Source organism: Phallusia mammillata, chromosome 5 (assembly GCF_965637545.1).
Source record: "Phallusia mammillata chromosome 5, kaPhaMamm4.hap1.1, whole genome shotgun sequence".
Taxonomy (NCBI): Eukaryota; Metazoa; Chordata; class Ascidiacea; order Phlebobranchia; family Ascidiidae; genus Phallusia; species Phallusia mammillata.
The window spans coordinates 7,584,417-7,599,639 of NC_137256.1; the positions used below are offsets into that span (position 1 = coordinate 7,584,417).

Consider the following 15,223-nt stretch of genomic DNA (forward strand, 5'->3'; position numbering starts at 1 on the left):
AGCGTTATATGTACATTAAGCCTGTTGCTAATCGATCGATTGTTTTGCTGTGTACTGGCCCTTACCTCTAAAAAATGTTTAGGGTAAATGTTTATTGATGTTCTGATGGCGAATAACAACATTGTTCGCGATTATAACAGTTCAAAAGATCGGTTGTTTTTACTATTTTTCTTTATTAAACTTACGGTAAGCTTCTCCTGAAGTTTAGGTGCCAAATCTGCTCCATTTACTTCTCAAATTGTAGCACAGAAAACGGTAAATACAACTACAGTACTTCTACATCAACCAAACAGCACAGAAAGCAATATTCACATTGCAGAGAGAATCAAATTTTTCTTCACACAAATGCTTGTCCAAATTTCCATTTTACAAGATTTGAGTAGAATAAAACACATGTTATAATCAGTTAAAAGCAATTGGTATTTATACAGAGAAAGATTTGATCATTCCTTTGCATGTTTAAGGATAGTAGGATGGTGGCTTCGTATCAAATTCATCCACATCTGTCACCAGTGGCACTTTTTGGATATCCTCGTATTTTGGTGGCTGGATAAAATCAATGCATCACATTACAATCAATATTTTAGGTATTAATCTGGTTTTAGCGACCAGATGTAAATGGCCTTTTGAATACAATCTGTATAATAGTTGACATTGAAAAATCACAATTCCTCAGCCCCCAACAAACTGCTGCCTTCTTTATGGCAGTGCTCCACAACCAATGTTTTACTCACATCAAATAGTCCCTCTAAATTTGGCACCTCAAGTTTAGGCAGAAAAAATTGTATAGGATACACTGTTAACTGCTGCAGTTGTTCATCTGTTGTAAGGTTATAATTTGTCAAGGATATATAAATATTACTTTTTCATGAACCAAGTTACAACCCAGAACCAAGTTATAGTTACAACCCAGGACATACAGCATCTTTTCATGACATGCTGGGCAGATTAAGTTTATCAACTCCCTCTGAACATGGAATAGCAAGTATTGCTATCAGCTAATACACCAGACTTTAAGTTAACAAACCAGTGCCTTACTAAACAAACATTAGTTCTGATTCATTGGATCTGTAAACTGGATGATTTGGCATTTTCATTACCAACAGATGAGTAATACATTTCCAATATTCAACACAGCTAAGAAATATTTGTGCAAACATTAAAGAAATATGGTTACCTTGTAGATTGGTGCTGTATCTGTCTTCATATCAGCTACACAGCTAATCTCAGGGTCACGGCGTTGGCGAATTGCCTGTGAAATTACAATACAATGAAGTGCAATAAGAGGTTTCGGTTTTATGAATACGAAATCTCCACCCTTATAACAAAAGAATATTAAGGCACTCAGGGTACATCCTATTTTAGTAAATGCAGTTTGATTACTGTATGCTGCCCTACAGTTGAATTTTATACACAAAGGCTGACAACACAACAAAACGACAAAATATTCTATGGCACCCTGCACAGAACCATAAGCATACCCCCATTGAATGCTGTATTCATATTTCAAATTTAGTTTACTTGATCAAATGTAGAGTATTCAAATTATATGAAAATAGATGCAAATTCCAAAACAGCATGGGTTGAAATTTTTAGTGTTAATCTAGTTTCCTGTTATTCTGACAAAGTTTGCCAAAAATACATGTTAAGTAGAAGCACTTCTAAAAAAGTCATTGTTAATTCTAATTTCAAATGTACCATTCTTTACTTTACTTTCTATATTAAAAATCTTTTTAAAACAGGCAAATTGGTTTGTTGAGTAGTCAAGCGAGAACAGTACAAAGCATAACAGCCACAAACTGGTAATGGTGGATTGACACAAATAGACCTACACACAGTACATTATACCTTCACCAGGAACCCACATTTTACAAGAGCAATGTTTTTTTTCTAGACATCAAAAAGTCATATATCAAAGACACAATGAGCAAACTTACTTGTGTAGTGATGTGTTTGTAGCATCTGTATACCATTGAGATAAGATAGCTTTTCACAACAAGCACCATGAAAAGTACACTGAAGACAATACATGCCAACCAGCGCTCATCAAGATTCAACAACCATTCTTTCCATTCCAACGGCAAGTGCTTGCACTAAAATGTTGTGAAAATACAAATTTTGGCACAAGTGTAAAATCAGTAGGTTAACACCTAGCATCATTATCTTATTATTCAGCCAAATATGGCCTTCAAAACATCTCTTATTGCATTATTTACAACCAGGACATAATTTTACACTAAGACACACTATAATTATGAATGGATGTAAACACTGCTTTAGATGATGAAAAGCTTTGTAACACTAAGTGTTTAACATCAACACACTGACTGCAATAATAAATGTACCTGCAGGATATGCAGCTTGACACTGGACCAGTAAAACAACATACTTCCGATGTATATGATTGTGCACAAAAAGTTGAAGAGCTGAACAATGAACAAGGGCAACAAGTACCCGGAGCGATTCTGCATATCAAAGAAAATGCATGTCGTAAGCACATATTATGGTCATGACATTATCAAATACAATACCTTAACAAGTCCATAAAGAGCCATCATAGAAATACCAGTAATGAAAAGTCCATTGCCGAGACCGATCCAGTAGGCTACAAAAGAATAGAATCATTAAATATATACTTTCAGAAAATTCGAGGTTGTATATATAAGGACTTCATGTTGACATACATCACGGTTTCCAACAAGTTTTTCACACCAGGCCGGATGAAATATTTTTCTGCTATTGATACACTATAACCATTAAGTGTTACTTCAGTTGTGTAGGGTGCCAGTGACTACCAGCACAAGACTTGGGAATGCTTATGATTAGAAACAAGCTTTTGCTTTTACTCCATTTCAACAATTCAAAACCCATGCGTGGTGCCTTATGTGTGGATCTTTCTAAACACCTATGTGCTTTAAATTTCTACAGAACAACAAACTTTGCAAACAAAAGCGCCAGATATGTACCATATTTCATTACCCGATGGCTAGAGTATTTTTATATTGGGCAGAAACCAGTTTACCAAGAGTGGCATGCACAACCAAGATCTTGTCAGTAACTGCCATGTTCTGCACACTGGGGCAGAAATATATCCCAAACCCTAAACTTGTTTTCTATATGACATGCAAATACAGCTAGTATTCGGCATACCAAAGCATTATTCTCAGTGTTGTTTTTGCTTACTTGATCGTTGGTATTCCGAATAGTCATCATACATGAAGTCTTCTGATTTAATTGCACCGGAAAGAAGAAGAGTAGAGAAGAGTGTACACATCACACCCGACATCTAAAAAACATTATTTCAGCCTTACTAAGTACAGCAGTGGTTTATCGGGAGTGTGAGAATGCTCGATCATCATGGTTTTCAAATATTTATCACTTTTTGGAAAATACAACATGGGGTGTGAAAAAGCTTTAAAGACTTTACGTGAGTGCCGTGCCGGCAAGTTAAAAGGTTAAGAACCAGTGAAGTACAGTATTGTGTTTTCTTCAATTGTAAACAATTAGATAGTGTTATAGTAATTACAAGGTTAATATTTCTTAACTTACCAATAGAAAACCAGCCAGGGCGGATGTTCCTGCTTTGACATGGAGACAAAAACAACATTTCGGTACTTGGTTGGCTCGTGTCATTTTGTCCTAAAATCTTACACTTAAAAACAGTATTATTTGTAATCTGCAAAGTGCTAACATATTTAAATACACCAATTTCAGCATGAACAATTTTTTTAACGTTTAATTACCATTTTATATTTTATTTCATTCGACAACATAGGTAGTTCAACAGCTCTTGCACAAACGGTTAAAACAAACCCTTTAAGGTACGCATTTGCCTTTTTAAGACTCGACCAATCAATATGAATAATTATTTTCAAACCTTACTTAACCAAAATCGCTAATTGACAGGTTTTTTTATATTTTCCCAACATACTGCCAGCCTAAAACCTTTACAGGTACAAGAATGATTTATTTCTAAACCTATTATACAGTTCCAATAACATAACATTGCGACACCCATTATTTACAACTTTAAAGGACAAAGTAATTTGCTTCCTGTTGTGAAGGTGAGGCAATTCAGTCACATGACAAAGTGCATTTCTTCTCACCTAAACAATAACTGCTCTGTTGCGCCCACGTGTGGATTATAGATGTAAGACCATTTAATTTACACAGATACTTGCTTATTGTTGATTCAGTTTTTGATCCACAGTGGAGACAACGCACCAATGCAATATGTTTAGTTTAGTAAATCAGGTTGAAAACTTCCGCTTCACCGAACCGCTTCATAGCATACAAAATACAAGCAAATTGAGTGCGCCGTTGTGCTAAAATCCGTTTTGCAAAAACCAAAGAACTGTTTAAACCAGGGAGTCGAACCGGAACTGAACCCGAACCCGCGAACCGGTTTGAGCGGTTAATTTCATTAAACCCGAACCGAACCCGAACCGCTAATGACGATTTTTAAAAAACCCGAACCGGAGTTGAACCCTATCTTTTGTTTGGCGTCAGACCCGAACCGGAATTGAACCAGAAAACAATTCAGTCCGTTTTATATTTTGTGATTTTTTTTCAAAACAGTGCACTGAAAAACACGTTAGATAACACTTATAGGGCGTGTCAAAAATAACAGTGCCCGGTCAAAATTATTTTGGAGTTTGATAAGGCTAAAGTAGAAGATGGGTAGAATTAAATTAAAACGAATAAAAATTTGAACCGGTTTAAAAACCGCAAACCGGTTCGGACCGGATAATTTGCCCAAACCGGAACAAAACCCGAACCCGAAAATGAACATTTTTAAAAACCTGAACCGAACCCGAACCGTTAAAAACAAAACGAAGTGAACCCGAACCGAACCTGAACCCATATGACAAGCGGTTCGACTCCCTGGTTTAAACGGTAGATCCTAGCCTTTAGGTTGCAAAAGCCCCATTTATAAATACCCTACAACAGACCCTACATGAAATGTCCCTTACATTTTGTTACAAAACTTGCTATAAATTTGTAGCCCACGTTTACAAACCCTTCTAAACCATGTAGGCTATTCCACGTAGCTAGCAGTTTTGCAAACCACTCGTTTGTGAAAAGTTACAAGACGGAATGTCTTCTACTAGAACATTCATTGATCTAGTTTCGTCTAATTAGCCTATTGTGTAAGATTTGTACGCATTTGCGGGTTCATGGTGTTTTGTTTGGGTTTACGAAGAAAGGATAGGCTATCCATGTGCGTTGCCTGACTTTGGTGCGAGGCTGTTAGCGTATTTCCGTTGCCACATGAAAAATATATTTGTATTATTACCGGAAGGATTTGTTCGCTTTCGTAAACAGAAAGTCTCGACCTTTTGAGCAATCCTAGAGGAAAAAACAAAGCGCTTCCAACCGTGTATGTTGTACGAGGGCTACAATTATGCGCAATGCAAACAAAGCCATATGTGGCAATTTGCAATTTTCAAACATTTCTCTTTCGGTAAATAACGTGTCAAAAATATTGTAAGGAGCAAAAATTAAATATATTTTTTTCTGTAGGAGCTGTTTCCCCGCTCTCTTCGGAATTTGCGTGATTCTGCCAATTAAGCTTCTTTGAAACAATTTCGCGTGCAATTTATTGTCTTTGCATAAACATGTCTAGGCCTAATGTTGACTGCTAAGATCAAATACGCGGTACTAACGTGCACTCAACTTCATTGAAAACGATCAAATGAAGTTTTTACCGCTTTTTACTGGCAGAAGAACAAAACTTCAACATTTTTTAAAGTTAGAAACAACGTTCTTTGTGGTGGGATTTCAAGGACATTTCATATACACTATAGTTCATCAGGTTTTAGCTTTTCTCGGTCTACGCACAAAGCGCACACAATGGCGACAACAAAGGTGTCACGGTTAGAATTACAACTCTTTTGTTGTAAAACATAATAAAAAAGGGGTCTCTGAACAGCACACTATGCCCGCCTGCCTGTATTAGAGTTTCATTTCAGGGCTGTGACGTAACTGGTGTTGTGTTTCAATCTTTTCAACAGTCACCTTTAGTTTTACAATTCCATTACCTCAAAGTACTAACGGTATTGCTGTGCCTCTTTTCTGTTCATTTCTACTTTCCATCCTGCACTAATGTTAACGCCTTGACTAGATTTCAACACACAATAGAATCCATAACATACAGAAAAAGCATGCTAGTGTATTATCATGAATGTGCGAACAGTTTGTTTCCAAAAAAGGACGTTGCTGGAAATAAGAAGAAAATGGTTATTAACAATGGTTACTAAGCACAACGAAATTAAAGAAAAACATGGGAACTTTAAGAAAGGTACTAAAAACCAAACCTATAAAAAAATTGCCAGACAGCACATTAGACAACAAAATTAGGGTTAATGTTAATAGGCTGTACAATGTGCAGTACTCTTTGTGTACTCGTGTCAACTTGCTGCATTTTAGGCAGCATAAACTGGTGGCTTTTGGTCATCAACTGGCTCCACATCTTCCACCAAGGGGATCTTCTGCACATCTGTGTAAGTTGGTGGCTGCTAAAAGTAAAATATTAACTTACATATGATTGCAATCGTAAAATATTTAATAAACAACAAAAAATCATGTGTTTTCCAAAGAATGTCTAGCAGGACAATTGTTATTCCAGTACCGATGGAGTATCAAATCAATCTAAACTTAAAATTTATTGTGCTGTTTGTATTTAATATACACCATGAGGTAACATTGACACCCTCACACAATAAAATTATTTTTACGACACCTTAACCGATATTGCCGTTGGCTTTTGGGAGATTGTTTTTATTCTGGCTTCTTCTTCAGTTTATCTACTGTTTCTAATATAAACTACACTAAGAAAAGCATAAATTTTAGCCTTTTTTTTTTACCCTGTAGTTGTAAATGTGGATGCCATTTTCAACAGATGCCTGGTTCCATGCAAGAGTGGAAATAGGTTGTGGGGCAAATGCCTAAAATACAAATGTTTTATAAAATGACCCTTAACTATGACAGGTAAATCCTTACCTGGGTCACAATATGTTTGTGACACCTGTACACTACAGTGGCAAAGTAGATTTTGATCAGCATGAAAAGAACCAATGTGCCAATCACAATGCCTTTGAATGTAGATGGGCTAATGCTATTGAAGGACTCTTGTACATCAGATCCCATCATGGAAACATACTGAAAAATAAAGGTACTTGTAACATAACTAAGATTTTTACTGCAGTAATTTATGATCAATGATGAACTTTGTTATTACACCATCTCTCACTTAGGATTAGTTCTAGTACAGGGGTGGGCAACCTTTGTTACTGTGGGGCCAAATACAATAGCCAAAATTAGATTGTGGGCCGCACCTTTATATAACACAAGGTGATTTTACTTTGTTGCTTACCAAATATGCTTAACGATAAGTAAAATTCGCATTTTATTCTAGCCACATGTTGCTTGGGCACATTAATCTGCTTAAAAATATATAATAGTTGGACTCGTTTGTCAGTACATTTCAAATTCAAGCGTCTCTGCGACTGCACAACCTTAATCAAGGGCCGCATTTGGCCAGCGGGCTGAAGGTTGCCCACCCCTGTTCTAGTATATATAATAACTGGTGTACCTCTTCAATATAATTGTAAATAGCCGACCAATAGATGATAATGATCCCAATCACGATCACATAGCACAGAATATCGAACAACTGGTAGACAAACAGTGGCATCATGTATCCAGAGCGTTTCTGTTGAACAAGGTAATTGTTTGTTATCATGAGGTGAAAAAACACTGTAACAAACACTTACATTTCTGAGACTGTGAAGGGCCAGGCTGGCAAAGAGCATGACAAGAAGACCATTTGCAAGATTAATCCAGCTGGCTGCAAGTTGTAACACAATTATTTACCATTATTTAAACAAAGTATATAAAGTGCAAAAAATAATAATTTTCTAAAAGCAACCACAAATCTTACAGAATGATTTAATAAAAACACTGTGTTCAGAAGAAAAATGGATGTAAGTTTCAGTTTAACGGTAAATATTTCAGCTTTTAGTTCGTTCTTACTTGTACTGCTGCTATGATACATTTCACCATAAGCACCATAGTCAGTGTTTCGTGCTAGGCCCATCACTCCAGAAACAGTGCATAAACTGCCACCAATCTACAACAAGAATTCTTATATTTGTACACATATATATACAGTCTTGTGTCTTTATGGACTTACTTTTTACTGTATGCAGCAAGAAAAAACAATTATGATTTAACAGTACTAGGGTTTCTCTATATGTCAGATTTAGGAAGTAAACAAAAAAATTCCTAGGAAATCCTCATTAATTAAGACAATTTGTTTGCTTTTAATTAAATCATTGCAATGACTAAAATTAATCTTATCTGCTGCAAACATCTAATAACTTCAAAATGAAACTATAAAAAACTGGACATAAAAACACATTGCATATTCCCCAAATTTAACGCAAACTTCCAATATTCAGGAAACCAGATTTTTTGTTGAAATTTTGTTAGGAGCATGCAGAGACAAAACTCTTATTACGTATTCAATGCTTTATTGGCTTGTTTGCTGAATATTTAGTTCTGTATTGTCTTGAAATCCAGTCTGACAATTTAATTTATTATCAGTTAGAACTTGTGCTGCAAAAGCTATACAATAAACTTTCGAAGATAAATTTATAACTTACCAAATACAGCACCACCAAGATTGTGGTGCCAGTTAGAATGTTGATACATCCACAACATCTTGGAGTTGACCCGGTCATGTTTGTTCACTAAAAGTTTGTTTTTCAATAACAGATAAAACTGGCTTTCTTATAATCTCTAAAAATGCAGTTTTTTATGTACGTTTCTTTTGCAACTTTAAGTTATTCTGTATATACCACTAACGCAAAAAATAAACCTTCACAAGTACTAAAAGTTTGCTTTTCCCCAAAACAAACAAACAATAGACCTGCTTTAATGAACTTGTTAAAACACTTTTGATTTTACGTCACGACTTAGATTCTGTCTATATTTCCGTTATTATCTTAACCAAACTTAACTTGCATAAGTTAATGAACCATTCAACACTATTTTCATAGGTATATTAACGCTTTTCGACAAAAAACATTGCAAAACCTCGCACAAACATGGCGTCGACGCAAACAGACGAAACTCGTCAACAGATTGGTCACCTGACCTCGCGTCATCGAGCAGAATTATCTCGACTGCAGTTCGAATTGTTGCGAGTCATCTCTAAAGTTTACCAACAGTTCGCACTACTTAACATTTCCAAACTGTATAAACATATATTACCTTGAAAAAGGCGATAACTAAACAAAATGGTTCAGCCCAAGCATTTTAAATAAATGAACAAATTTATACTTTATGTTGAAAATCAGAATACAAAATGTTGCGAAATAGGGCTTAGGTAACATAAAAATATAATACTGCTCCGTTTTAGGATCTCATATGATTGATAGATGCATTTTAGTGCCAACTGTCAACTGATTCAAACTATGTCTTTCCTGAAGCCTCAACCCTCAACCAAACCGCAGTCCAGACAAACACTCGCCAAGCTGTGTCTGGAGGAGTTAGGAAACGTAGGTTACGCGAGAAAAAAAGAGGAACTGCTTACTGGCGTATACGGTCACGTGCGAAATTGTGGTGAAGCGCAGAGAGAAAGAAAGAGGAACCAAACGAGCTGAAGGTATGTGGTCACGTGATGCAGCTTACAGTTCCTATTTCCTTCACGAATCTAGTTTCGTTTGCACAATGCGCTGTCGCCATTTCCCGTTTGGAGAAAAAAGGCAAAAACTTCATTCGAAAATGTTAAAGCGGTGAAAAATACTGGGTATTTCCAATAGACCGAACATTATTACTTGTTGTTTGCGTTTGGGTTTTTTCCATTTTAAAACAAACTGTACTTTTTCTTACATAGGTCGTGTTGCTTTTGAAAACTAAAGGCTATGTGTTAATTCGTTTTCACACATCGTATTTTACTTCTTAAAATAGGCCTGCATTTCCAACAAAATCATATATTTGTTTAGTGCTGTCGTGGGATTTATTTTTGTCTAAAATATTGCGCTTTACACAAAAGTACAAACGATAGTAAAATATATGTGGCTTAATATACATATATGTACAGGAAAAGTAATAATTGTACAAAAGCATAACGATAATGAAGAAAATGGCACAAAATACCCACAATTCCAAAAATCGGTCAACAATATAGCCTACACCTGCAACAAAAACTACAGCAATATTTTATGGGTAGGCAGTGTTTTACACGCTTACGTATGGGTAGGCAGTGTTTTACACGCTTACGAATATGCAGTAACAGTTTTGTGGCACACAGAATGGCATATGTTTCAAATGCATGACTTGCTTTTTCGGTTGAGAGAATTTCAGGATCGTCTGAAAAATGAAAATAGTGTGATAAAGAAGACTGCTTTTTGTTTGTCAGGATATCTATTTTGACAGTGTCCTTTCAACAATTTTCACCCTATTTAGTTAAGGAGAGATCCTAAAACAACAGGCGGTGTACGTGGCACAATCTACCGCACAAAAACGGTGCATTGTAAACAAAGATTTCCTTACGTTTACAAGCTTCAAATTTAATACCAACCTAGCTTTTGTATGCGAAGAGGTACGCCTTGATTCAGCGGCTCTGCGATTTAGGATTTGCACCGATCGTTGTGAAGTTTCGCTGTCCAGCAGATCCTCAGGGGTAAGGTCGAAAAACGCGAGAAGCCTTCCGAATTTCTCTGTACAAACAAACCAATATTTGTTTGACTGATTTGTAAAACATTTACTAGCTTTTCTTGGAAGAAGCTCGTCTTGTTGCTGAGAAGATTTACAGCGCAAATGTTGATCCAAGGCTTTTTGCCTTCGTATCATTGCTTTGTAAATTAAACCTGTTTTTTGATGGAATGATTTTGACCTGAGTAAAAAGGTGGCATGATTTTTCCCATAATAAAAGTGGTTCTGCGCTAGCAGTATTAAAACAAAAGCCTTGCGAAAGCATATGAGTAATAGCTTGGCATTGGTAACTATTTTAAATTGAAACGTGTCCCAATTTCACAACAAATAATCGTGTGTTTTATGTTTTCGAAACGTCCACAGTGCGTTAAAATCTAAACAAAGTTGATGGACAACTCTTTCATGTCCAAAAGGTATCAACCAAAACAGGTTTAAAAAACACGTGACCTTATATCACAAAAGGGCCATATTAAATGAATATTTCTTCAACACGCATATTTTATCTTTAGTTCAAATATGCGGGTAAAAATGGACAAAAATACGCGATGACATAATCAAAACTGAAGACACAATATAACTGTTGGAAGCTTAAAAACAAGGAGAGCCATAGTAAAAAAATACTTCAACAAACACGGAACCTAGTATCTCTTCAGGCTAGATATTCTTGATGTTTTAACGTTAGTTCAAATATGTGGGTTAAAAATGGACAAAAATAAGGCAATGACATAATCAAAACTGGTGACGCAGTACACTGCTGGTAGCTTCGCAGACAGTCAGTCCGCCTACACATTGAGACATATGCGAGCGTGACCAAAATGCCCATCAAGAACCACACGTAATATACATACAATGGTTTGAAGCACCAGTAATCGATATGTTGCTATTGTGTGGCAATGTTTTTTGGTAACTGTTTTGTCACTCCCTGTTATGACCCTATATAATAGATTGAAAACGTTACTGTTTTTGTCAACTTACCCTCGACCAGTTGTGTGGCAATTTTTGTAGCCAACTTGGTAATTTCCTTAGCTTCTGCTTTCCGCACCTGTAACATAATGGACAAATTCATTTCTACGCGATTACAAAGTTATAAAAATCAAATAGTAAACAATGTGTTTCGGGGAAAACAAAACGGTTGATCGCTCTATTAGTAACAGCCAACATGTATGGATAAAGCAACATTTCTTGATTTTCCAAAAATTATAACGTCTGGCATTAAGAAGGTTTCAAAAAGGGTAGTAGAGCTGTACGGCAAGTTCGAGGCAACTGGTTAACACCATGAATTAGGATTTGTGTTAACCATGTTAAGTCTTTTGGTTGTCCAACGCTCCGTTTCAATTCAACGCGGCTAACGGACATTTTTACCACAACGTTTCGTCGGGCGACTGAATTATTTAAACCAGACGAGCTTGTGGTTATTTTCTCCAGGGAAGGAACTATTGTGTTTAGGTCTCGAACAAGCAAGTTGATACGTTACCTCGGGGCTTTTCTGTTCAGGCAAGCAACCACAGGTTCCTGATACCGTGGGCGAAAATGATCTTGTCAAAGTCGAACACTGTGAAGTAAAGCAATTTATTTGAAATCTAGTAGCTTAAAAAGTCCAAACTACACAGTTAAAGGAAACCTAAGGAAATTTGAAGCTATACATAGTGTGACACCTTACATCAAAAGGTGTATTAATAAGAAAAGTGGTTCACAAACTTTTTCGACGAACTCCACCCTTAATTATTTAAATCATTTTCATTCCTCCCTATTACGCTACATGGTGGATGCTAAAGCATACAAAGATCATTGAAAATGGGTATTTTATTAACTTCACAGGCTATATTCCCAGAACTTGAGCGTATAATTACAAACCAAATGTTAAAATTAAAGTGAATTGGAGTTTAACAAGTTTTAAAATCTCTCCATTGGGAGGAATCCCTTCCCAGTTGGAAACCACTGAATGAAAACAGTTGTTTATCGTAAGCGGCTGAAGATAAAAGAAATTAAATGCAAATGAAGGCAAATCCTATTTAGACTTAGAGGAAAAAACATCATAAATGAATGGGCAACGCGCACCTTGCTGCCTGGAATTTCGCAACAGTCCTCGGCCTCATCAGCGTCGCATCTTATCGTCAAATCTTGCAAGTCTATGATCGCTGAAGCGTTGCTGCGAGGTAGAAACGCCAACACAGCGCCAGTGTAGTCGACAAAAGCTGCTTGGTGCTTCACTTGAGTGGGTACCTGCTGGCAGTCGACCATTACCGTGACCTTGATAAACAAAGAAGCGACATTGTGATGGGAACAATTGGCTACTGTTGCTATAACTTAAGCCTAGGCCAAGTCGGCTTTTTAGGTTGTGATTCAGTGTTTGAATATAAAGACCTTCGGGCCTCACTTTACACTCGGTAACATTTGTGTTGTGACGCCACCTTAAAAATCTAACTTTCGGGCCTATACAAGATTTACTAACATGTTTTTCGGTCGGGTTTTGAGCTTGTACGTTCGGGATCTGGTCACAATTTCAAAACCATTCTCAGTAGACGCGATATTAGTTTTGCCCATAGTGTGAAAGAACCGGCCCAAGGAAAATAACGGTCCAAATTGACGTAAAAAGCGACATGCTTTATTATTCAAACGTTTCCGCAAATGCTCATGCCATCATCAGTAATGTGAGAGGCCACATCAGTAAAAGAGCCTGTCCTGCACAATTAAGCAGAAAGGACATGTTTTGCGCTTGGAAGTTGTGTACGCAAAAGATGAAATCAGAGTTTTTTTTTATCCAAATTCGGTTTCTGCCGGGTAATTTGTGTCGATTCGGGCGCTTCTGTATGCCGCTAGTATTGATCCGTTTTGGCCAAGAGTAAAAAAGGTGTTTGCTTTCCCTGTCGCTCTTAAGTGCCCGAATATCGACCCGCAGTCAAGGTTTCAATACACATAAATCGATACCAATAGTATCTATAAGGTAAGGTCTAATAATGACGTAAAACAGCACAACAAATGGTTTTCACAAAGAATTTTGCTAAAAAAAACACGACAGAAGATATTTACTGTGTTTATTATGATTTAAAACACGTATGATCCACTTAATTTTGTTCACAAGTTTAATGTTCGTTTCAGTAAAGCTTAGTCAGTGACCGAAATAAATCATTCGAAATTACGAAGCTTTTATCGTTTACAGCAGTGCTCCCTAAGCGTTTTATGCATGCCTTATATTAATTTTTTTCACAGGACACTTTGCAGACTTAAAAAATACAATTCTAACTAAATTAATTTGCATTTTTAACATGGTGGATGTGATTGCGTTTAGTAACAAATAACATCAAAATGAGGTTCGGGCGCTCTGATGAAAATTCAAATATCGTAAAAACTCTAAATTCTGCCTAGACGATTATTTTCGCATCACACTTGGAATTTCGCCCGAGAATCTTTAGTGGTAAGTGCAAAAAGTCTTGCTATGGGCCAATACCGTTTCTATGTGTTGCATTCAAAAAAATCAGAACATTTGGTAAATTCTCACCCCTTGAGCATCAGCTAGCAGTTCAAGCTTGTGAAAAGTTCGGTCAAACAGTTTCGCAACCAACGGACCACCAAGTGCTGAAGTCTGGACTGTTGTTGCGGATGTCGTTGACGCTCGGGATATTATAATCGATTTCCGAGGACCCTGTAACAATACAATGTGGAGTTATTAAAGCTGTATCTTTGTGTTGAAGCATACTTTATGGTATCTAGTGTCAAACCATAACGTATATTTTAGGCAGCACAAAAGCATTTCGGGTTTTTAGACGCGTAATGATTTTACACATTGACCTCAAGAAATATTTTGGAGGTGTATTTGCAATTTTAAGCAATGCTGCAATTTTAACTATTTTTTTCTTAAACGTTTATTTTTGATTTTTTTGTCATACAGTATTTTAAATCATGTTATCACCAGAACAACAATACCCCCATTACCGGAAGTTTGCAAATTCTTTGCAAAATTTGTATGATACTATTATATTTGTATGTTAAAGCAACCTGACGTATGATGTTTTTATACTCACGTTGAAAGATACGGAGAACAGAGTGGATCCAGACGGTGTAACAATATTCAGCAGTGTCCATCTTGTTTTAATAGTCTTCCCGTGCATACGGAACGTGGCAATGAAAGCGAATTCAATCGGTAAGCCTTCCGGTAAAAGTTGCCTGCAAAAATATAGTTCTAAAGATAAACAGAAAAGCTATGGCAAGATAGCAATCCGAAACGTTTTAAACTTCGAAATTGGAAGAAACCTATGAAAAGTTGTTATCATATAAGTGTATGTGTTTCGGATAACAGTAATATTTGCCTAAGCTGGAATTGGCTTAAAACTAGTTGATGCAAAAATCAGAAAATCTCAAATTAAGTTCGGCTATGGTATGCCTTTCATATCCAATACAGTGGTGTAAAATAGTGTATGGCGTACCGTCCATTTCACAACCTTTTTAGGCATGGTAATTTAAATCTGGCTATGCTCTATAAAAAAGAAATCTGAACATCATA

General features: G+C 36.4%; 3 protein-coding genes across 4 annotated transcripts in view; all 3 read right to left on the bottom strand.

Annotated features, from left to right (window-relative positions):
- Window positions 1–77: 77 nt before the first annotated feature.
- On the bottom strand, window positions 78–3,700 carry LOC145230179 (lysosomal-associated transmembrane protein 4A-like). Its single transcript, XM_080095561.1, has 7 exons — window positions 3,550–3,700; window positions 3,184–3,286; window positions 2,532–2,605; window positions 2,346–2,465; window positions 1,938–2,093; window positions 1,178–1,252; window positions 78–546 (listed from the first exon to the last, which is right to left on the bottom strand). The coding sequence occupies exons 1-7, from the start codon at window positions 3,631–3,633 to the stop codon at window positions 460–462; spliced, it is 699 nt and encodes a 232-aa protein (XP_079951687.1). The 5' UTR covers window positions 3,634–3,700; the 3' UTR covers window positions 78–459.
- Window positions 3,701–6,152: 2,452 nt separating this feature from the next.
- On the bottom strand, window positions 6,153–8,833 carry LOC145230458 (lysosomal-associated transmembrane protein 4A-like). Of its 2 annotated transcripts, none has more exons than XM_080095890.1 (7): window positions 8,667–8,833; window positions 8,035–8,131; window positions 7,776–7,849; window positions 7,595–7,714; window positions 7,003–7,161; window positions 6,867–6,947; window positions 6,153–6,515 (listed from the first exon to the last, which is right to left on the bottom strand). In XM_080095890.1, the coding sequence occupies exons 1-7, from the start codon at window positions 8,742–8,744 to the stop codon at window positions 6,426–6,428; spliced, it is 699 nt and encodes a 232-aa protein (XP_079952016.1). In that variant the 5' UTR covers window positions 8,745–8,833; the 3' UTR covers window positions 6,153–6,425. The 2 variants fall into 2 exon arrangements, with proteins under 2 accessions (XP_079952016.1, XP_079952015.1); XM_080095889.1 differs by having other exon boundaries at window positions 6,153–6,518; window positions 8,667–8,832.
- A 1,174-nt stretch (window positions 8,834–10,007) lies between these two features.
- Window positions 10,008–15,223, bottom strand: part of LOC145229022 (collagen alpha-6(VI) chain-like) — a 35,631-nt gene continuing 30,415 nt past the window's right edge. Inside the window, exons 34-40 of the mRNA XM_080094269.1 lie at window positions 14,745–14,886; window positions 14,222–14,365; window positions 12,781–12,972; window positions 12,197–12,274; window positions 11,698–11,764; window positions 10,589–10,727; window positions 10,008–10,377 (exon numbers count right to left, since the gene is read on the bottom strand). Of these exons, the coding sequence (XP_079950395.1) occupies window positions 10,368–10,377; window positions 10,589–10,727; window positions 11,698–11,764; window positions 12,197–12,274; window positions 12,781–12,972; window positions 14,222–14,365; window positions 14,745–14,886 (772 nt within the window). The 3' untranslated portion in view covers window positions 10,008–10,367. The remainder of the gene's footprint in view (window positions 10,378–10,588; window positions 10,728–11,697; window positions 11,765–12,196; window positions 12,275–12,780; window positions 12,973–14,221; window positions 14,366–14,744; window positions 14,887–15,223) is intronic.

Coding starts and splice junctions, on each gene's coding strand:
- LOC145230179 (XM_080095561.1), bottom strand. CDS start 3,633: ATGACACGAGCCAACCAAGTACCGAAATGTTGTTTTTGTCTCCATGTC. Junction 2,466..2,531: donor CTCTTTATGGACTTGTTAAG/GTATTGTATTTG, acceptor TTTGATATGCAG/AATCGCTCCGGGTACTTGTT. Junction 1,253..1,937: donor ACAAACACATCACTACACAA/GTAAGTTTGCTC, acceptor GTAATTTCACAG/GCAATTCGCCAACGCCGTGA.
- LOC145230458 (XM_080095889.1), bottom strand. CDS start 8,744: ATGACCGGGTCAACTCCAAGATGTTGTGGATGTATCAACATTCTAACT. Junction 6,948..7,002: donor ACAAACATATTGTGACCCAG/GTAAGGATTTAC, acceptor TTTGTATTTTAG/GCATTTGCCCCACAACCTAT. Junction 6,519..6,866: donor TCCACATTTACAACTACAGG/GTAAAAAAAAAA, acceptor TTTTACTTTTAG/CAGCCACCAACTTACACAGA.